This window comes from Chiloscyllium punctatum, chromosome 41 (genome assembly GCF_047496795.1).
Source record: "Chiloscyllium punctatum isolate Juve2018m chromosome 41, sChiPun1.3, whole genome shotgun sequence".
Classification (NCBI taxonomy): domain Eukaryota; kingdom Metazoa; phylum Chordata; class Chondrichthyes; order Orectolobiformes; family Hemiscylliidae; genus Chiloscyllium; species Chiloscyllium punctatum.
This window is the reverse complement of record NC_092779.1, coordinates 29963425-29985584: the sequence shown is the minus strand read 5'-3', so window position 1 is coordinate 29985584 and position 22160 is coordinate 29963425. Positions and strand designations below refer to the sequence as shown.

General features: G+C 41.5%; 1 protein-coding gene across 1 annotated transcript in view; it reads left to right on the top strand.

The window, feature by feature from the left end:
• dap (death-associated protein) overlaps positions 1-22160 on the top strand; it is an 86249-nt gene that overhangs the window by 3243 nt on the left and 60846 nt on the right. The window contains exon 2 of the mRNA XM_072560653.1: positions 7480-7582. Coding sequence (XP_072416754.1) covers positions 7480-7582 — 103 coding nt within the window. The remainder of the gene's footprint in view (positions 1-7479; positions 7583-22160) is intronic.

The window sequence follows — 22160 nt, the reverse complement described above, 5'->3', positions numbered from 1 at the left end:
GTGTTGTGTTTGAAGGGTGGCTTAGTTGGAGCTGGAGGGCCATTACGACCTATAGAATCTCACACCATTATGAATGTACTGTCAAGAAAAACAGTATTGAGCTTGATGAAGAACAGTGCAGTGGGAGGTGAAATGAGTTTAACTTTCTTTCTCTTTCAGAAACGTGACTTCACAATATGCAATGTTGATGAGTGGACTATGCAAAGATATGTAATCCTTGAATTGGTGTTAGTTCTAAATCATTTCCTGGGGCTTAGATTTTCTACCGGGCAACCCAGTGATTTGATAATGTAGCTTAAATCTTTTGCCCAGGTTTTGCAGTTTTATGTTCGTGCTCTAAGCGGTGGTCTGGAAGCTACTTTTTGTGACCAGTGAGCATTTTAACCTATTAGAGGACTCTGTTATTTTTCACCTTTCTGCAACACTATAACAGCACACATCCCTCCTCATTTAGAACAATTGCATCTAAACCTCTAACCTCTGCTTCTCATTTTCATACAGGTTGGCACTTCAAAACGTTTCCACCATAATCCTGTTTGCAATGAATAATTATTGTTGTGACAGTCAGACAAGAGACCTTGAAGGAAGCCATTATATTTAAAAACAATTCCCAAGAGATGTTTGGAGTTGGTTGACTTGCAGGTGCATACTTGCACAAGTTAACTTTTCCCCAGTAACAGAGAGAAGCATTACGTTTGTAGATTTTATTGATCTTCTACCACGCTTTCATTTCTGATATGCCCAAACAGTAAGTGTATACTTGATGGAATATGACTTTAATGCAGAAAGAAACTAATAGTGGGAAATATGGTATTAGTTAATACGGTGTCACTTGAATGAAAGATTTGCATGGTGATTAGTGTCATTCATGTTCATAAATTTGTGACCTATTATCTAACTGTGTAGATGGCAGCCATTTGACTCAGCATGTCTGCCAGGTATTCCCTCATGCCAACTGAGACTCTGCACTGGATCTGACAATTGGTCAAATGTACCTTTTTTTTTGCAATTTAGCACCAACCTAATTGGATAAATATTTAAAGGAGATAAATTTTCAGGGGAGTGGAACAAATTGAACAGCTCTTTCAAAAAGCTGGCATAGACTTAGTGGACAGAATGTTGTTCAGTGCTAAGAGCTTGAACCTATTTCAGTTTTTGGACATGCTGTGGCATTTTTTGCTTCTTTGTTTTTGTTAAACCATGGGCTTTTAATCTTTCTGGTTGTAAATTGTAGATTGATTTTGCCCAAGCACTTAAGAGTCATAAATGATACAAGTCAGCTTGGTAGCTATTTTATTCATGTGTTTGCAGAAGTCATGCAACAAAGTACCACATAGGCTTATGAAGAAGATGGAAACCCATGGAATTAAAGAAAATAAGATGTGAATATAAAACTGGCTGAGTGACGAGAAGGCTAGTGGTGGATAGGCATTTTTAAGATTGGAAGCTAATTCAAAATTGTTCTCAAGCAAAACGTTTTTTGGATTGCATACACATTACAATCTATATGAATTATCTGATCTCTGACCCGATAAGTGGCATCCTCAAGCCACTAAGCTGGGCAGTGTTATAGCTGTAAAGTTCAGGATAACATAATGCTGAGATGTCCAGAAAAATGATAGAATTTTATATGAAGAATTATGAAGTGTGGTACTTTCAGAGGAGCAATGTGGAAAGAAAATTTGCTATACCTTGCAAACATACGACATGCGAAGTACAGTTTGCAAAGTGCAAATGAACAGAGGAACCCTGTATCCATACATAGAAATGCTGAAAAATAATTAAACAAACATCTGCATTATTTGTTTTATATTCTGTTTCTACTTAAAACTCAAGTTATCATGGTGGAACTTCACAATTTGCTGGTTTGACCTCAACTGGAGTCTGGTAAACTATTTTGAGCACCTTGAAAAGATATGGAATCAGTTTACCAGGGTGGAGGGGACTTCACTTATGAGGAGAGGTTAAAGATTTCTCCTTGGAACAGAGGTTTTAATTAGTGTTCTGTTGACATTTCCAAGATGCTGAGGAGTTTAGAAAAGTGTTCTCTCTGGTGAGTAGCTCAGTAACCAGAGGTCAGAGATTTGAATTCATTAGCAAAAGATCTAGCAAGAAGATGAGCATTTTATTTTTTAGTTTTGAATTATGATCTGGAAGGTATTGGAATTTGGTTCCATAAATATCCTAAGAAAGGAGTCAGACAGGTACTTGACAAAGAACTTGCAAGGCTGTGGGTAATAAGCAGGGATGTTCTCTTTTAAAGAGCCAGCACAAGTATATCAAAAAAAGTTGGAAAATGACCAAGGTAATTGGTATCTGAAAGAGAAGAATGGCATTGAATTTCTTTTGGAGACAAAAACTGCAGATGCTGGAATCCAAAGTAGACAGGCAGGAGGCTGGAAGAACACAGCAGGCCAGGCAGCATCAAGAAGTGGAGAAGTTGGAGTTTTGGCTGTAATCCTTCTTCAGGACTGGGGGTGGCTATGAGGGGGGAGGTGATGCAGATAAAGGGGGTGGCGGGGGCAGGGTGGTGAAGTGGGAACAGGTGAAGATGGTCAGTGGGAGGAATGAATCTGGTTGGTGGCAGGGAGGAGGAAGGAAATCGGGGGAGAGGGAGGGAAGTTACTTGAAATTGGAGAACTCAATGTTGAGTCCTCCAGGCTGTAGGCTGCCCAGGTGGAAGATGAGGTGTTATTCCTCCACTTTGTACTGTGGTTAATTTTGGCAATGGAACAGGATAAGGATGATCATGTTGGGGGAATTGAAATGGATGCTGACTGCGAGGTATGGTCGGCCCCTGCGGACCCAGCTGTGATGCTCCATGAATCTTTCCCTAAGTTTACATTGCAGACTGTCGACGTGACATCGGCCGCCTCAACTTCTCTACCTCTGCCCACCTCACCCATTTCAACTGTACCTCCTTGGAATGTGCAGCACTCCACTCACTCCGCAACGACGCCCAGTTCACCATCAAACCTGCTGACAAAGGTGGGGCAGTCGTAGTCTAGAGTAGTCTGTGTTGCAGAGGCCGAACGCCAGCTCTCCCAACACCACGTCTTACCTCCCCCTTGCCTGTGACCCCACTGCAACCCATCAGGCCAAAATTGAAAGCACTATCTGTGCCCTCATTGCCTGTGGTGATCTCTCCTCCACTGCCTCCAAACTCGTAAACCCGCAGCCCCATACTGCCTGGTTTTATCTGTTCCCTAAGATACACAAGCCCAACTACCCATGCTAACCTATCCTCTCGGCACGCTCCTGCCCCACTGAGCTCATCTAGTCCTACCTCAACTCTATCCTCTGCCCTTCAGTCAGGCACTTACCACCTACATCCATGATACCAACCACGCCATCCATCTCTTCAGCAACTTCCTGTTCCCTTGGTCCCCAGCACTTTACCTTCACAATGAACGTGCAGTTCTTATACATGTCCATACCCCACAAGGATAGCCTCCAGTCTATCTGCTTCTTCCTCTCCAATTGACCCATCCAGTCTCCCTCTACCAATACCCTCCTCTGCCTCGCTGAACTGGTCCTCACCCCCATAACTTTTCTTTTAACTCCTCCCATTTCCTCCAAATCAAGGAAATGGCCATGGGCATCCAGATGGGCCCCAGCTGCGCCTGCTTCTTTGTTGGCTACATTTAACTGTCCCTCTTCAGTACCTACATAGGTAGCGTGCCCCAACTCTTCCACAGTTATATCGATGACTGCATCAGTGCAGTGTCCTGCACCCAGGCTGAACTGGAGCAGTTCATTAACTTGGCCCACAACTTCCACCCCACCCTCCAATTCACTTGGTTCATCTCAGGTTAGATGATTAGATTCCCGACAGTGTGGAAACAGGCCCTTCAACCCACCAAGTCCACGCCGACCCTCTGAAGAGTAACCCACCCAGCCTTATTTCCCTCTGACTAATGCACCTAACACTACAGGCAATTTAGCATGGCCAATTCACCTGGCCTGCACATCTTTGGACTGTGGGAGGAAACCGGAGCACCCAGAGAAAACCCACGGAGAGAATGTGCAAATGCCACACAGACGGTCACCCGAGGCTGGAATTGAACCTGGGTCCCTGGTGCTGTGAAGCAGCAGTGCTAACCACTGAGCCACCGTGCCGCCCACTAACACGGACATCCCTCCCCTTTCTTGACCTGACCATTTTCATCTCTGGCGTCAGTCTCCAGACAGACGTTTATTACAAACCTACAGATTCCCATAACTACCTGGACTACTCCACCTCCCACCCAGTATCCTGCAAGAACTCCATCCCATTCTCCTAATTCCTCTGCCTCTGCCACACCTGCTCAACCGAAGAGACATTCCACCCCCAAGCTCCACAGGTGTCCACCTATTTTGAACAATGTGTTTTTCTTCCCCCGTCCTCTAGACAGCCCACTGCTGCACCACCTCCATTCCCTATTCCATTGGTCTACCCCCCCCCCCCCCAAAGGAATAAAGAAAGAGTCCCCCCCCCCCCCCCCCCCGTCTCCCCTACCACCCCACCAGTCTCCACATCCAATACATCATCCTTAAATACTTCAACAAACTCTAATTAGACCCCACCACCAAGAACATCTTCCCCTCCCCACCTCTCTCCGCCTTCCACAAGGACCATTCCCTTTGACAGTCCTTGGTTTGTGCCACTCTCCCCACCAACGCCCCAGAATCCCTAGGACCTTCTCCTGCAATCGGAAAAGATGCAAAATCTGCCAGTACACCACCTCCCTTACCTCCATCCAGGATGCCAAACAGTCCTTCCAGGTGTGATAGAGGTTCACCTGCCTCTCTTCCAACCTAGTTTACTGCATCAGGTATTCCCGGTGTGGTCTTCTCTACGTCAGGGAGACCAAACGTAAACATGGGGAACAGTTCGCCGAGCATCGCAACCAGGTCCACAGGGGCTGATCAGACCACCCAGTCACCGCCCATTTTAATTCCCCCAACCACTGCCTTCTGACAGGAGGGAACTAGAGGTTTATCTAACTCAATCCAAATTGGAAACTCACGTTACACTAGTTAATGGGAAACGAGAAATAGTAAAAATGTAAAATACTTAAATGGGAGTGCTTCTGCAAAAGACACTGAACATTTCTGCTTCAGTATTATAATTGACTTGGCCTCCTCTATTGCCAAAATGAACCACAGCGCAAATTGGAGAAACAACGCCTCCTCTTCCGCCTAGGCAGCCGAGAGCCCGGAGGACTCCACATTCAGTTCACCAATTTCAAATACCCTCTTCCCCCTTCCCTTGCTCCCTGCCATCAATCGGATTCATTCCTCCCACTGACCAACCAGGTTGTACCCTCTACCTGTCTTCACCTATCCCCACCTCACCACCCTGCCCCCACCTCCCCCTTTATCTGCAGCTGCCCCCAAACCTACCCTAAGTCCTGCAGGAGAGTTACAGCTGAAACATTGACTTCTCTACCTCCTGATGCCGCCTGGCTTGCTGTGTTCTTCCAGCCTCCTGCCTGTTGTATTTCTTTTAGTCAGATTTAAGTTGATTTTCAGTTTTTTTTGGCTGTTAGGTAGCAGCTTTATAGTAACTTTTAAAAGCCCAAGAAAGTTATCATTTTGACCTTCGTATAATGTAATCTATAAAATTCCAGTTCAGTGTTAACTAATTAACTAACTGACCTTGGTTGTGTGTTGATGTTCTTCGGTTTCCTATTTTAATCTGCACATAGACAGTATAGATACACTTCTGTCTTCGAAATCTCCACGGATGATGTGAGGAATGATTACATAATTGGCTTGCTTGAAAGCAGTTTAATATTCCACACACAAGTGACATTCATCTGGGAGGCAGGATTAGAATATGATTTGCTTTTTTAAAAGGCAACTGACTATAAAATTGGGGCACTTGCACTTTTTCAATAAATACTCTATCAGCAGACAACATAATCTTTCATTTCCATGATAGAAGGCCTTGGAAGACTTTGTGATTGTATGGTCATATTTTAATTTTTTTAATTTCTCAAGGTCTACATTTATTTTTTAACTCTAATGTTTTCAAAAGAAACACATTGACTTCTTTTTTTTAACTTAACAACCTGAATCGCCACTTGGTAGATTAGCTGAAGTATAATTCTGGTTCCTGCCGAATAGCAGAAATGTACACTGGTTCAACCTGTTGTGACCCTAAAGTTTATTGTATAGTGTCACAGTTGGAGGTTAGTGTGTACTAGTACTGTTAAATTTAATTTAACTAATTTATCTCTTATCAAAACACCATTGTAACTTGTTCTTTTTAAAGTTGAAAAATAAACTTTTGAGTAGGCAGATTAAAACCACCTCTAATAAATCAGAGGGCACCATTGCTATTTTAGTGTTCCCACTCCCTTCTCCCTAGGTCTGTCTCTATGCCAAATTCCATTCCATGGGACCTGTATGCCTGTGTTGCTTTCCATCTCATTACAAGGAATTGAGATGTACCCTGAGTGCATGGGAAGAGTTCGGATGGTGGGAAATTTAGAAGTCCATGTAGAAAGTCAAGATACTGAACAATAGAGCTGAGAATAAAGGTGGGATACTAAAGGACAGAATTCACCAGCAATTGTCCTTCAATTGATCAGTTACTTGCAGGGAATAGTTTTTAAAAGCAAAAGTCCTTTTTTATCTGTACAGAGAAGCTAAAAATGATCAATTAAAGTAGTGGACACACTGACTATAATTTTCTGAAATTCCCAGATTCTGTAATTGTCAGAGCAGATTCAAATGAGGGAGAGGTAGTGGGCAACTGCTGCTGCGTTGGTTTGACATCAGTCATTGCAAAAATGCTGAAATTTGTTAAGAAATCTTGCCCTGATTTTCCAAATACATTGCAACAGTGATTGGAATTCAAAGTTACTTTAAAAGTCTGTAACGAACTTTGGGATGCCCTGCAGTCATCAGCAATGCTGTGTAAATGCAAGTTTTTTTTCTTCTTCAAACACTGTTTTTTTCCACTTCGTTCTACAGTTTGACTACCCTCCCATCCACTGCTTCTATGAACTCCAGGCTCATTCAATCATCTCCAACTCTAATTCAATTTTTCTGAGTGTGTGCCTTCATACAGTAACAGTTAACTTTGCCAATTCAGGAAGATGTTAAATTTCATGTCTTGAGGAGAGCAAATATACTGAGAGATGTGGGTGATTAGGTAAATGCAGAATTGATACATCTGGGAAAGCTCATACCTCAAAGGAATGTTTTGTTACTAAACTGTACCTTGTGCATCCAGCCACACACAACCAGGAGTTAATGATATTGTTCAGTAGTACTGTCAATGATTTCATTTATGATTTTAAGATACAATCTAACTACTAAGGAGGATTAAGATTTACAGTGATTTGTAAAACTTTATTATGCATTTTCTTGTGTCTCACTCTCGTTCTGTGTCCCCCACTTGCCCATCCCAACCTTTTTCTACTTGCTCTCCTCTGTCTTTTTCTGCTGCCCTTTATTTACTTTTTTATTTGTCTGCTGTGTCTTCAGTCAAAGCAGGTGGTATGCGAATTGTGAAGAAACATCCAGGCTCTGTGCCCCATGTTTCTGCAGCAGAGAAAGACAAGGAGAGTGAAGACTGGGAAAGCAACAGGTGAGATTGACTTATCTCCAAGTGGAGCAATTGATAAATGTGCTACAAAAAGTAAGGCGTGAGCTGATGCAATGTTTTAGTTTGCTGTAGTTACAGGTATGTTTTAGCATGAGATTAGTGAATCAATGATAATGGCACAATAAAGAAAAATTGGCAACATGAACAGTCTTTTTGCACTGTCTAGCTTGCTCTGATCTCATTTGTGGTTGTGCACCAAACATGGGGACTACAATTTTTTTCTGTTCATAAAGGAGTAACAAGGGTATAATTCATTTCAAAGATATTCTATGCCCTATTTGTGGAACTGTGTGAATAAATGGAATTGACTGGGTGGTAAAGTGAGCATGTGAATCTAGCTTCTCCAAAGCGAGAGCATCATGACGAACCATCCCGTCCCTTTCTAGCCCCTTGCATCTGGTAACGTCTTTCGAGACAAAAGGGAAAACCCCAAACTACTAAAGAAACAATTGTGGACAATTCCTCAACTCCTTCAGGTGATTTTTTAAAAGCAGCTGAGAAAAACATGGTCATCATACCCTTTGTATGATGTGATCTCTGCCCTAATCAAAAATCAATCTCTGCTTCAGTTTTGAAGGGTACAATAAATCAGTACTCAATGCACTGACCAGCTTTTTTTTTTCTTTTGTTCATGGGTCTGGGGGTGGGTTACTCTTCGGAGGGTTGATGTTGACTTGTTGTGCTGAAGGGGCCTGTTTCCACACTGTAGGGAATCGAATCGAATCTAATCTGAGAGGTTTGATAATGAGGGCGGCATGGTGGTACAGTGGTTAGCACTGCTGCCTCACAGTGCCTGAGACCCGGGTTCAATTCCCGCCTCAGGTGACTGACTGTGTGGAGTTTGCACGTCCTCCCCGTGTCTGCGTGGGTTTCCTCCGGGTGCTCCGGTTTCCTCCCACCGTCACAAAGATGTGCAGGTCAGGTGAATTGGCCATGCTAAATTGTTCATAGTGTTAGGTAAGGGATAAATGTAGGGGTATGGGTGGGTTGCGCTTCGGCGGGTCGGTGTAGACTTGTTGGGCCGAAGGGCCTGTTTCCACACTGTAATGTAATCTAAACGATGCTGAATGTATTAATGTACTAATGTTTGCCTTCCTTCAATTGTGTTGCCAAGGTAAAGTGAGACATGGGGAGTTTATTTAATCTTATCAGATGAAATTAACATTTCCTCAGCTTACTAAATTCATTTCATGAACCTCTTTTGGGCTATGGATTGATTTAATTGTTTTAAAAATAAATGTGACTGCCAAGAGTCTCGTGGGATTGACCTAAGTCTTGTTGGTACTAAGATCACTAAGCAAAATGAATTATTTCCCTTTCTAAAAGATGCTGAGCCAGAAAATGCATGAACAAGAGTGGGTGTCTCAGTCTTTTTGAGCTTTTCCACCATTCAATAATGTTATGGCTGGCCTGATTTTAATGTCAATACTATGGTCCTGCATATCCCTAATTTATTTTTCATCTACTTGGTAACCAAGAAACTATCTACCACTCTGGATGTAGGTTTGCTTGCTGAGCTGGAAGGTTCATTTTCAGACGTTTCGTCACCATACGAGGAAACCTCTTCAGTGAGCCTCTGGATGAAGCACTGCCAGTGTTTCCTGCTTTCTATTTATATGTTTGGTTTTCCTTGTGTTGGTGATGTCATTTCCTGTTCTTTTTCTCAGGGGGTGGTAAATGGAATCCAAGTCAATGTATTTGTTGATAGAATTCCACTTGGAATGCCATGCTTCTAGGAATTCTTGTGCATATCTCTGTTTGGCTTGTCCTAGGATGGATGCGTTGTCCAGTCCAAATGGTGTCCTTCCTGATCTGTATGTAAGGTTACTAGTAAAAGAGGACCATTTCTTTTGCATAGGAAATGATGTCACCACAGGAAATGACATCACCAATCCAAGGAAACCCAAACATAAATAGAAAGCAGGAAACACCAGCAGTGCTTCATTCGGAGGCTCACTGAAGGTGATGAAACGTCTGAAAATGAACCTTCCAAGCCTACATCCAGAATCTCCACCTGAGCTACAAATCTTCTCAAAACTCATTTAACTACCTACCACTGCATTAAAATAATTAAAGGTTCTGCATCCCCTGCCTTTTGAAGAAAGGAATTCCAAAGGCATTCAAACTTCAGAGGAAAAGAAATGTTTCCTCATCTCTGTTTAAGTAGGTGCACCATTGTTTTTAAACTGATCCCTTACTTTAGACTCTTCCACAAGAGGAAACATGCTTTCCACATCCATCCATCAAGCACTCTCAGAATTTTTTATGTTTCAATTAAGTTGCCTGTGACTCTTCTAAACTTCAGAGGGTTCAGGCCTTGCTTGTCTACCCTTTCGTTATCACGCAGTCTGCTCGTTTCAGGTGTTAATTCAGTAAATCTTCTTGGAACAGCTACTAACAGATTAACATCCTTCTGTCAGGATGATCCCTGGAATGGTAGGTCTAACATATGATGAATGGCTGAGGATCCTGGGATTGTATCCATTAGAGTTTAGAAGGTTGAGGGGAAATCTAATAGAAATTTACAAGATAATGCATGGATTAGAAAGGGTGGATGCTGGGAAGTTGCTTCCTTCAGGCAGGGATACTAGGACCCATGGGTACAGCCTTGGAATTATGAAAGGTTTGAACTTGAAAGGTTTCAGAAAGGATTTACAAGGATTGTTGCCAGGGTTGGAGGGTTTGAGCTCCAGGGAGAGGATGAACAGGCTGGGGCTGTTTTCCCTGGAGAGTCAGAGGCTGAGGGGGTGACCTCCTCGATGTTTTATATAAATCATGAGGGGCATGGATAAGGTGAATAGCCAAAGTCTTTTCCCTGGGTGGGGGAGTCCTGCACTATAGGGCATAGAGTTAGGGTGAGATGGGAAAGATATAGAAGAGACCTAAGGGGTGACTTTATTACACAAAGGGTAGTGTGTATATGGAATGAGCTGCCAGAGAAAATGGAGGCGATTGGGCCAGGTGCTGGCAAATGGGACTAGATTTATATAGGATATCTGGTTGGCATGGAGGAATTGAACCAAAGGGTCTGTTTCTGTGCTGTATATCTCCAAGACTCTGACTCTGTTACCTCTGCATCCTGCTCCAATAGGGAAATAAAATTCTTAAAGGTAGAAGGAGCTATTATTGATAAGAAAAAAACTGGCATAAATGATGAATCCAGATCTTTTTATATCAGTAAATATATGGATGTGGTTCAGTGTTATTTGTTATTTTTTCAATATTTTGCCGAGATATAAATTGTAGAAAATTTTGTTGTACTGGAAGCACTTAAAATGATGTATATAGGTTTCCATCAATGCAAAACTTAACGCTGGGGGCTGCCACTTGGAGTGAGTGTATGCAATATTTAGCCTAAAGCCTCTCAAATCCAGTTAAGACCTCATCAGATTTACTTAATTTTTATTAGCAAGAAAAGGAAACTAATGTTTTATATAGCTGAGAAAGAGCATGAATTAATCCAGCTACACATTCTATACTGTTGATTCCCTTGGAGAAGGAAGGTTATTGTACCATTCAGGTTATCCTGAGAGCACCACATACTATAGTGTGTTGCATCTTTGGGAACGTGCTTGTGAAATACAAAATATTCATTGAACAGAACCTATTGTTAACACCAGCATTGTGCCTTGAGATTTATTTTTCTTAAGACACTTTGCACTTTGTTGAAATTTGAAAGTGTTGCTAACAATAGCTAGATCTTGTGAATTTTGTTAAAAAGAAATGTATTTTTTTTTAAAAAAAGCAACAGAAAATCAATTGAATTTAACTGTCGGAAGAACAATGGAATAAAATGAACTGAGTGTAAAAGGATGTCAAAATTAATTGATTATGGATTTGGCAGTGGGTGAACAATTGGAGGTATAATTAATAATTCAGATATATATTTTGGCTAAATATAATAGATTTTAAGCAGTGTAGCTAAGGCTTGGGGATTTGAGCTGTTATTGACGCATAGATAAATAATAGCTGTACAATGTTTAAATGGGTAGATGCAGTGCATTACCATGTGGAGACATCCACAAGCACAATTAAAGTAGTTTTAGTTCTGCTTTGTGATTTGACAGTTGCACATCTCAGATTACATTGCTCTGAATGAGGCCCATTACACTGTAAAATAGTGATGGCAAAAGAGTGTTTTTTACTGAAAGGATTTAAAGCAACGATGTGTATTATAATTTGGCTGAAGGTTTTGCAGATAGTTAATTAGCTTTCTCTAAGAATTTACAAACTACTGTGTATACATGAGTAGAAGTCAATCTCCTGTAAAAGTCGACCCCCTAGTTTTGGCCAAAAAATCTGGAATTTTCCATATCTCATGTAAAAGTTGACCCTAGTTCTTCACAGATAACAAAAGATCAACATTTGTGAGTCAAGGTATCCTATACAGAAATGTTACAATGAGGAAATGAAATTTTTTTGTGCTATTGTGATTTGATGTACAATTCACACCAACTTGGCAAGAAAGTTTAAGCACATCAGGTCAGTCAGGTTACAACTAATCTCATGGAATAGTCACATACCTATTTTGAGGTTTTGAAATTTCGCCATTTTGTGTAGAAATACCCCCAGAATAAACAAAATAAATACAGCAGCGTTTAAACTGACAGTTTTTGAAGTTGCAGAGAAGACTAGTAACTATGTAGCAGCAAGAGAATTTTGTGTTTCGGAGAAACCTGAGACTAGAGAAAGATACCAAACTAACTTCAAACAATACTAAAATGAAGATGAGCCAACAGAGGTAAACCTAGCAAGTGTCCACAACTGGAGAAAAAAAGTTTTGAGTGGGTACTTAAATCGTCAAAAGGGAAAACGTGTTAGCTATGAACCCATCTGAATCTGTGCATAGAACTATAGGAAAAGAATGGAATTTCTGATTTTTAAGGGAAGTGCTGGATGGTGCACAAGGTTCCTGAGAAGGCATGACTTAGTACTTTGGCAGAGAATTCCGATTGCACAAATCTACCTGCTGACCTAGAAGACAAGTTCTTAGTTTCACCAGTTTGTAATCAGAAATCAGCAGAAGGTATGCTACAAGTTAACGTGCACTAGAAACCTGGATGGAATGCCTATTACTTGCTGCATACTGCAGAATCGAATTGTCAACCAAAAAGGAGAAAAAACAGTATTTGTAAAAACCACTGGCCATGAGAAAAGTAGGTTTATTTTAGTTAGTGCCATCTGCCATACGAGAACAAAGTTTAAAGCAGATGGCTGCTTTAAAAGAAAAGCTTTGGCAAAGGACAAATTTCCAAAAGGAATTGTCATCCATATGCATCCACAAGGCTGGATGGATGAAGGTGGATGTAGAAAATTGATAAAGAAAGTTTGGAATTTATGACCTGATGGACTACACAAGGAAGAGTTTGCTTCTCAGGGACCAGTGTCGATCACATCCAGTGAAGAATGTTGTTGATAACACCTGATCACATAGCACTGACGTAGCTGTAATTCCCTGCAGACCTAGCTGTCTTGCAACTAGTAGGTGTTTGCTATCAATAAGCCATTTAATGAGAATGAAGTGAAATAACTGGATGCATGATGGAGAAAATAAAACATACACAAAAGGAGGCAGTATGTAAACTCCATCACTGCCACAGATATGTGAATGGATTGTTGATTCGTAGTAGGAAATAAAAGTTGACTCCATTATCAAATATGGAATTTCAAATGCATTGGATGGTACAGAGGGCTATTATCTATGGGATGACATAGATGAAGAAGAAGAAGCTGATGATGTACTACCGTTAACTACGGACAGCAAAGATGAAGAGGATCCGTGTGGTGATATCATTCATCCTGATGATCATGAAACTTTATTTGGTGCTGAAGATGTTGAACAATGCGATTTTGCAGGATTTGAATGATTTTTTTGTGTTTTACATATTTAAGATATCATGTAATTGTGATTTAAAGCTGCATTATATTTCTACTTCATTACTTGTATGTATAAATAAGAGCTTACAAATTCACTTTTGTTTCTGTTGGCTTTATCTGTAATTACCATAATTTATTTTGTTTTTGTTTTTCGTTTAGAGATCAATTGGGCTTTTGCTAATGGATATGGGGTTTTGGACTGTAGCCTGAATTTCAGTACCTCAATAGTAGTATCTGTGTCATAATCGATCCAATAAATTTAACCTTAAAGTCTAAACAATTAGATTTTTACATGATTATAAGCAGTACTCGAAATTAGAAGCACAAGATTTACAGAACATAAGGGCTTAACTGGGCAAAATAAATAGGAAAGACTAATTTATATGCACAAATAGCAGCATCACATTTTATTTGAAGCTACAATGACCTTTAGGAAAGTAAGAGGAAGGTATAGGAAGAAAGACTTAAATTTGCCAGATACACATTACCATGAAGCAGCAAGCTTCTTATTCAATAAAAGAATGACTCTTTAAAGGGGAATCTTTCCCAGGTGTTGTTGCCAATTTAGGTATACAAGTTTTTTTAAGTCCAGTGCCATAGTATCCTTTAATTCTCTGCAAAGCTGCACACCCGTGTCAAAAGGATGATGTGGTCAGGGGAAGCCATTGTCTCTCAAACCTCCAGCTCTTACTGATGCCTCCAAGTAGACAGTTGTGCACATCAGGAGGGCAGGCAGCATCCATGGAGCAGGAGAATTGACGTTTCGGGTGTGAGCCCTTCTTCAGGAATGAGGAAAGTGTGTCCAGCAGGCTAAGATAAAAGGTAGGGAGGAGGGACTTAGGGGAGGGGTGTTGGAAATGCGATAGGTAGAAGGAGGTTAAGGTGAGGGTGATAGGCTGGAGTGGGGGTGGGGGTGGAGAGGTCAGGAAGAAGATTGCAGGTTAGGAAGGTGAGTTCGAGGGTTGGGACTGAGACAAGGTTGGAGGGGAGCGGAAATGAGGAAACTGGAGAAATCTGAGTTCATCCCTTGTGGTTGGAGGGTTCCTAGGCGGAAGATGAGGTGCTCTTCCTCTCCAGCCATCGTGTTGCTATGGTCTGGCGATGGAGGAGTCCAAGGATCTGCATGTCCTTGGTGGAGTGGGAGGGGGAGTTGAAGTGTTGAACCACGGGGTGCTTGGGTTGGATGCTGCCTGACCTGCTGCACTTTTCCAGCAACACCATTTTCAGCTCTGATCTCCAGCATCTGCAGTCCTCACTTTCTCCTGTGCACATCAAGAGTAGAGTTATGGGATCTGAACTCAGCAGTCATGCAAAACTGAGGCAATGAACCTTTTCAGTTGTGTGGGGCTATCACTCATTCTAATGTGCATTAAGTCTGGCAGTAATGAAAAGAACTGAAGATCTTATGACGCTCATTGGGCAATGGCTTCGAAGGTGGAGGCCAGTAAGGTTGTGACACACCCAAAGGCACAGTTAATAAGGCTAGTTTCCCATACACCCTGGAACCTCTCACTGTACAGACTCCACTATTAGTCATGAAAACTGCAAGCTGAAGAATAGGAGATGCAGAAGACTGATTTTTCCTTGTAAATATTGACAGAAAAGGAGAAGCCCTTAATGAAGTAATCATGTCCATGATGGAGTTGACCTGAACTCATGAGTGGTCAGCTTCTGAGATGAAAAGAACTCTTCAAAGAAAGAAATGCAATTTGATGACTTTATCAAGTGGAAAGGTTTGATAACTACATACAGGAACTTCTAAAGCCCTCCAGACCTTCCAGGTGCTCTCATTTGGGCATTGTACTTAAAAGACACACTGACAGCAGTTCACTCCCTGCAACTCTAGAGCATCACTCGCCCTCTGCACATCACCTCCACCCACCACTGGGTATGTTATGGATCAGGTTTAAAAGGTAGGACCAAACTTGAGCATTGTCTCCCCTGAGGTTCTCATGAATGCTGTCCAAGAGTGAAAGTAAGTTCATTTTTCCCAAGAGTTGGTAAAGAAGCCAGCTCTAGGCAAGCTAGGTGGTTGTTGAGGTCAGTGCCCAAAATTGGCTTGTGATCCTGGCTCCACGTCCCAAGATGCATAATCTCATGTGCTTTGCCAGGTTACTACTGACTCCTCTCTGCTTCATGCTGCTATGAGTATGACTTAGCATTGTAAGGTAACCTCGGCACAGGACACTGAGAAATTGGGTACCAAGCATCTCTGTCAAATACTTCATTTAGTCATCATCTGTCACTTTTTTGCATCTTGTGACAATGCTGCCACTTTAAAAAGGTTATTTTTGAAGAGCAATCATAAAAGCAGAGGTGCTGTAGAGTCCAAACAATGGAAGCAAAGTGGCTAGTTTTCCCAGTTCAAGTTTTATTCTAGATTTTTTTTTTAGCTGTAGCAGTCACAAGATGTGGAGTCCAGAAATGTTGCAAGCTGCAGTGAAGGATTCCTTAACTTTGTGAATAGGTTGTTCAAATTCCACTTTCTTTCGCTTGTGTTTCAATGAAATTGTTCTGTTTTGCTTCATACTTTGAACACCCACTTCATATCTGCTTTTAAAGTAAAAAAAAATTTAGGGTCTAAGATACCTTAAAATATTTTGAGCGAGTTTGGCATGGTCCACATCAGATGGGAGCCTCTTGTCGGGATAACTCTTATGATTCCAGTCTGGGTTTAGGATTGTTGGACTCAGAGGTGGTGAGTGCTAGGTGTTAATGTCTTTTGTTTTGGGTGTTGAATTCGGTTGGTTCAAATGGTGCTTCATGTAGTAATGGCTCTGTCAGTCACTAAGAGACTTCTGGGGGTGGAAGAAGTGACTTTGGGAGTTTTGCAAAAAGTGAGTAATGCAAAGCTAATGGAATTGTTAGACAACCTGGAGTTGGGGTTGCCTTCGTCTGTGAGAAAAGAAGTAATTACGGCAATAGCACGGTATTTTAATTTGTTGGAAACGCCTTGGAATCTTTGGAAATGGCTAGAATTCAATTGCAGATGAAACAGTTTGAACATGAAACGTAGCAAGCAGTTTGAATTAGTTAAAAGCAGAGGAAAAAGAAAAGGGGAGAGGAGAAAGAGAAGAGAGTTTGAACTTCAGAAGTTGGTAATTAGACAAGAAAGTTGGCACAAAAGGATGGATGTAAAGGGAGAAGTAGGCTTAGAGAGTGGAGCATTGAGGATGAGCAAATCTATTGCAGCAAAAGGCCTGGTGGTGATCTGTTTAAATATATGCAAGCATTGCCTAAATTTGATGAAGGATGTGTGAGGTCTTTTTCATCTCATTTGAGAGAAAGTGGCTAAACAAGTGAAGTGGCCAGTGACCATGTAAAGTTTCATTGGTCCAAACAAATTTAATAGGTAGAGTTAGTGAGGTATTTGCATCACTATCAGAGGAGGTATCTGGGGTGTATGAGGAGGTGAAGCAAGCCATCTTTTAAGTGCATGAGCTTGCGCCAGAAACCCACAGACAACATTTCAGGAATCTAAAGGGGGGGGGGTCTCTGGTCAAACATACATTGAGTTTGAAAGTAATTTTAGGTGGATAAGGATATTAAAAATTAATCAAACGTATGTTGCTGTTAGAGTATTATTTCAGGAGTTCAGAAATTCACTTCCCAAGGTAGTGAAACTCATGTGGAAGAGCAGAGAGTTAAAACTGCAAGATTATCAGCTGAAATGGCTGATTGAGTTAGTTCATAAATAAAAGTTTGGCTTCTGACATCAATTTCAGTCCTTGAGGGATAGAAATTAGGGCAAAGGGACATCCTGAGGTGGTAAGGAAAAAGTTGATCTCATTGAAGATAGCCTACCATAGGGTAAAAAGGAAACCCATGAAGGGGAAAGAGATTAAAAGACTCTGGTGTTTTCACTGCAATCAAGTAGGCCACATGAAGTCAGTGATGGAGGTTTAGAAACCGCGTCGGGAAGATAAATGTAGCAAAACAGGATAAGCCAGTGAATTTTGTGGGAGTGGTTAAAAAGTGGAAGCCAAGAAGTTAGCCCAGAGTGTATAACCTGTTTACAGATTCGTTGAGAAGAAAATGCGAGATCTTAAATCGTTTTACTTGTGAAGCTAAAGTTTACTCAAATAGGCCAGGAGTGGCAGGAAGTGAACTGACAGTATTAAGAGATACAAGATCATGTAAATCTTTGAGCGAAGGAGGTATGTAATTCAGAAGGGCAATTGCCAGAAAAAGTGCTAGTATGTGGAATTCATGGTGAGACGAGAAGTGTTCCCTTACGTAGAGTGAGGTTGGCGTGTCCAGTGAAAAGTAGACAAGTGGTGATAGGCCTACTGAAAGAACACTGTTCCAGAAACACCAGAGTCCTTGGTAACAAACAGATGATCACAGGTAGGAGTGCTGTCTACTGTGGTGAAAAGCCAGTGGAAATTCAAGCAACTGAGGTATTACAGAAGTATGGTTAGAGTGGTGCTGGAAAAGCACAGCAGGTCAGGCAGCATCTGAGGAGCAGGAAAATTGACATTTTTTGGGCTTTTGCCCGAAACATCAATTTTCCTGCTCCTCGGATGCTGCCTGACCTGCTGTGCTTTTCCAGCACCCCTTTAATCTTGATTCTGATCTCCAGCATCTGCAGTGCCCACTTCTGCCTATTATAGAAGCATATCCTGGGATTTTTCATGACTGTCACAAAGCCAGTAGTTGAAACAGGGTGTGGAGAAATCAAAGAATACAGATAAGGAAGTTGAAGTTGAATTATCAGAAACCATGCATGATCAAATGGTGGAGATAAAACAAGAACAGGTGGAGGACAAAGAGGATATTTTTGGTTCAGAGAAATTAACTGAGTTACAACAAAAAGATGAAAAACTGAAGCAATTGTATCAAAAGTCATTAAGAAGAATGAGTTTATTCCCAAATGTTACTATCTTAAAAATGATCTCTTTGAGGAAATGGAGGCCACCACATGTTAGGCAGATGAGAAATGGGCAAAAATTTGAGTTCTATTACGAGTGGATTTCAGAAAGGTGGTGTTGCAGGTAGCACATGAATTACCAGTAGGAGGTCATTTGGGGGTCAGAAAATCTCAAACCCAAATACAAAAACATTTTTTTACCAGCCTGGACTGCATGATGATATAGTTGAATTTTGCCAGACATGTCGTGTACATCTGGTAACTGGAAGACCTCGCAGTAATAAAGCCAGCATCTTTAATACTCATTCCTGCATTTGAGGAAGCTTTTACAAGGGTCTAAATTGATTGTTATAGGACCCATACTAAAAGAAAAAGTGGGAATCAGTATTTGTTGACAGTAATGCATGTGTTTAGATTTCCAGAGACCATTCCATTATGCAAAGTCACAGCTAAAAGGATTTCACTGAATACAGACTACCCATGGAGATATACAATCAGATCATGTGTCAAGTTTTACATCAAAATTATTCAAGGAAGTTATGGATAGCTTAGGAATAAAACAATTCCGATCCACTGCATACCATCCAAAGCTGCAGTAAGCATTAGAAAGAAGGCATCAAACATTAAAGACCATATTGAGGGCTATTAAGCAAGACTATCCAGATGATTGGAATAAGGAATTCCGTTTATACTTTTCGCCGTTAGCGATGCACCAAATGAATTGACCAAATTCAGTCCATTTGAATTAGTTTTTGGATATGAGGTGAGAAGATCACTGAAATTAATTAAGGAGAAATTGGGGAGTCAGAATTCAGAGATCGCATACTTGGGCTGTGTGTCAAATTTTAGGGAATCATTAAATAGAGTGGGGAGAGAGGAGTTGGCTAGAGAGTGTTTAAAAATATCACAGCATTTGCTGAAATAGGGCGCAGAGAAGAAATCAAAAACTCAATTTTGCTAACGAAGATAAAATGTTAATGTTACTTTCAGTGACAAGTGAACCTATAAAAGCAAGTTTTAGTGGACCTTATCATGTCAAAGGAGATTGAGTGGGGTGAACTATTTGATAAGGACTCCAGCTGGAAAGAAGACTCAGTGTATCATGTGGATATGCTCAAAAGGTATTTTGATAGTGAAGGAAAGCAAAAGTAGAATGTATTACTAGTTACAACACAGTCAGACCTGGTCCACAGTGACTAATGGTGTAACACTATTGGTACTAATCCTCCTGTTTGGCAGGGTTCACATGTAACATGAAAGGAGTTGTAGCTCATGCACCTTCAAGTTATTAATGTTTAATCATAACAAGGAAAATGCATAACAGTGGTTTCACCACAGGCTTGCGTGGTCAAGGACACAACCACAAAAGTTGAAACGTCTCTTGAATTCAGCCCTGTTTACCTGCATTGGTCATATTTTATTCTGTGACTGAGAATTTGCTTGAGTTGATCAATGTGAAGAGGTTTCTCCAGTGCACTGTTTGTGCAAAGCAATTGCACTTATTATTACAACTCCCAGGAATACCAACCCCAGGGATAAACAAGTTGTACTGCATGAGAGAGCATGCTGATTAGTAGAGGTGTTGGCATGGGAAATGTACAAGTTAGTAATGATTGACAGTTAACTGTCAGGCATTTTAAAGTTTTAAGTCAGGCAGGTTAACTCTCTGGTCAGGGAGTTGTCCTGAAGAATGAGCCAGTAAATGACTGTTACCTGTTTTGAGTTTAAACAGACGTAGTATGTGTACCTGTTTTTTCCGACCCCAAAGAACACAAAGGTACTGTATGTAGTTTCCAGGACAGATAAATGAGCCATGCTGCAAATCCAACTAGCAGTCCTAAGCTGCAGATACAGTCACATAGATGGGTTAACTCCAGGAAAGGTATGAGAGGCAGGCAGGTTATGCAGGAGTCTTCTGTAGCTATCCCCATTTCAAACAAGTATGCTGATTTGGAAAATGTAGAGGGTGATGGATTTCTTGGGGAATGTAGCGTGAACAGCCAAGTTTCTAGTATCGAGACTGGCTCTAATATAATGAGGAGTATGTCAGGTTCCAAGTGATAGATTGATTGATTGATTGAGTTAGGGGACTCTCTAGTCCGAGAGGCAGACAGATGTTTCTGCGGCCAGCAGCGAAAAATCAGAATGGTGTGTTGCTTCCTTGGTGCCAGGATCAATGAAGTCTCAGAGGGGGTGCAGAATGTTCTCACGGGGGAGAGGGCCCAGCAGGAGGTCATTGTACACATTGGAACCAACGACAGAGGAACGGAAAAGGTTGAGTTTCTGAAGGGAGAATACAGAGTTAGGCAGGAATTTAAAAAGGAGGTCCTCGAGCATAGTAATATCTGGATTACTCCCGGTGCTCCAAGCTAGTGAGGGTAAGAATAGGAGAATAAAGCAGATGAATTCATGGCTGAGGAGCTGGTGCAGGGGAGAAGGGTTCATATTTTTGGATCATGGGAATCTCTTCTGGGGTAGAAGTGACCTGTACAAGAAGGATGGATTGCACCAAAATTGGAAGGGGACTAATAAACTGGCAGGGAAATTTGCTAGAGCTGCTCGGGAGGACTTAAACTAGTAAGGCGCAGGGCGGGGGTGTGGTGGTGGGACCCAGGGAGATCGTGAGGAAAGAGATCAATCTGAGACTGGTACAATTGAGAAAAGAAGAGCGGCAAACTGTCAGGGCAGGCAGGGACAAATCAGAGAACAAGGTAGGAGTGATAAATTAAACTGCATTTATTTCAATACAAGAGGCCAAATAGGGAAGCAGATGAACTCCAGGGCATGGTTAGGTGTGCTGGAGGGTTGTATTTTAGGTTGGAGGCCTGTGACCATTGGAGTGCCACAAGGATTGGTACTGGGTCCACTACTTTTCATCATTTTATATAAATTATTTGGATGTGAGCTTAAGAGATATAGTTAGTAAGTTTGCAGATGACACCAAAATTGGAGGTGTAGTGGACAGCGAAGAAAGTTACCTCGGATTACAATGGGGTCTTGATCAGATGAGCCAACAGACTGAAGGGTGGCAGATGGAGTTTAATTTATATAAATGCAATATGCTGCATTTTGGGAAAGCAAATCTTAGCAGGACTTGTACACCTAGAGGGTGTTGCTAATCAAAGAGAGCTTTGATTGTAGGTTCACAGCTCCTTCAAAGTAGAGTTGCAGGTAGATAGGATAGTGAAGGCAGCGTTTGGTATGCTTTCCTTTATTGGTCAGAGTATTGAATACAGCAATTGAGAGGTCATGTTATGGCTGTACAGGACATTGGTTAAGCCACTTTTGGAATATTGCATGCAATTCTGGTCTCATTCCTATTGGAAGGATGTTGTGAAACTTGAAACGGTTCAGAAAAGCTTTACAAGGATGTTGCAAGGCTTGGAGGATTTGAGATATAGGGAAAGGCTGAATAGGCTAGGGCTGCTTTCCCTGGAGCGTCGGAGGCTGAAGGGTGACCTTGTAGAGGTTTACAAAATCATGAGGGGCATGGATGGGGTAAATGTACAAGGTCTTTTCCCTGGGATTGGGGAATCCAGAACGAGAGGGCATAGGTTTAGGGTGAGAGGGGAAAGATATAAAAGAGACCTAAGGAGCAACGTTTTCATGCAGAGGGTGATGCATGTATGGAATGAGCTGCTAGAGGAAGTGGTGGAGGCTGGTACAATTGCAACATTTTAAAAGGCATCTAGATGGCTATATGAATGGGAAGGGTTTGGAGGGATATGGGCCGGTTGCTGACAGGTGGGACTAGATTAGGTTGGGATATATGGACGGGTTGGACCGAAGGGTCTGTTTCCATGCTGTACATCT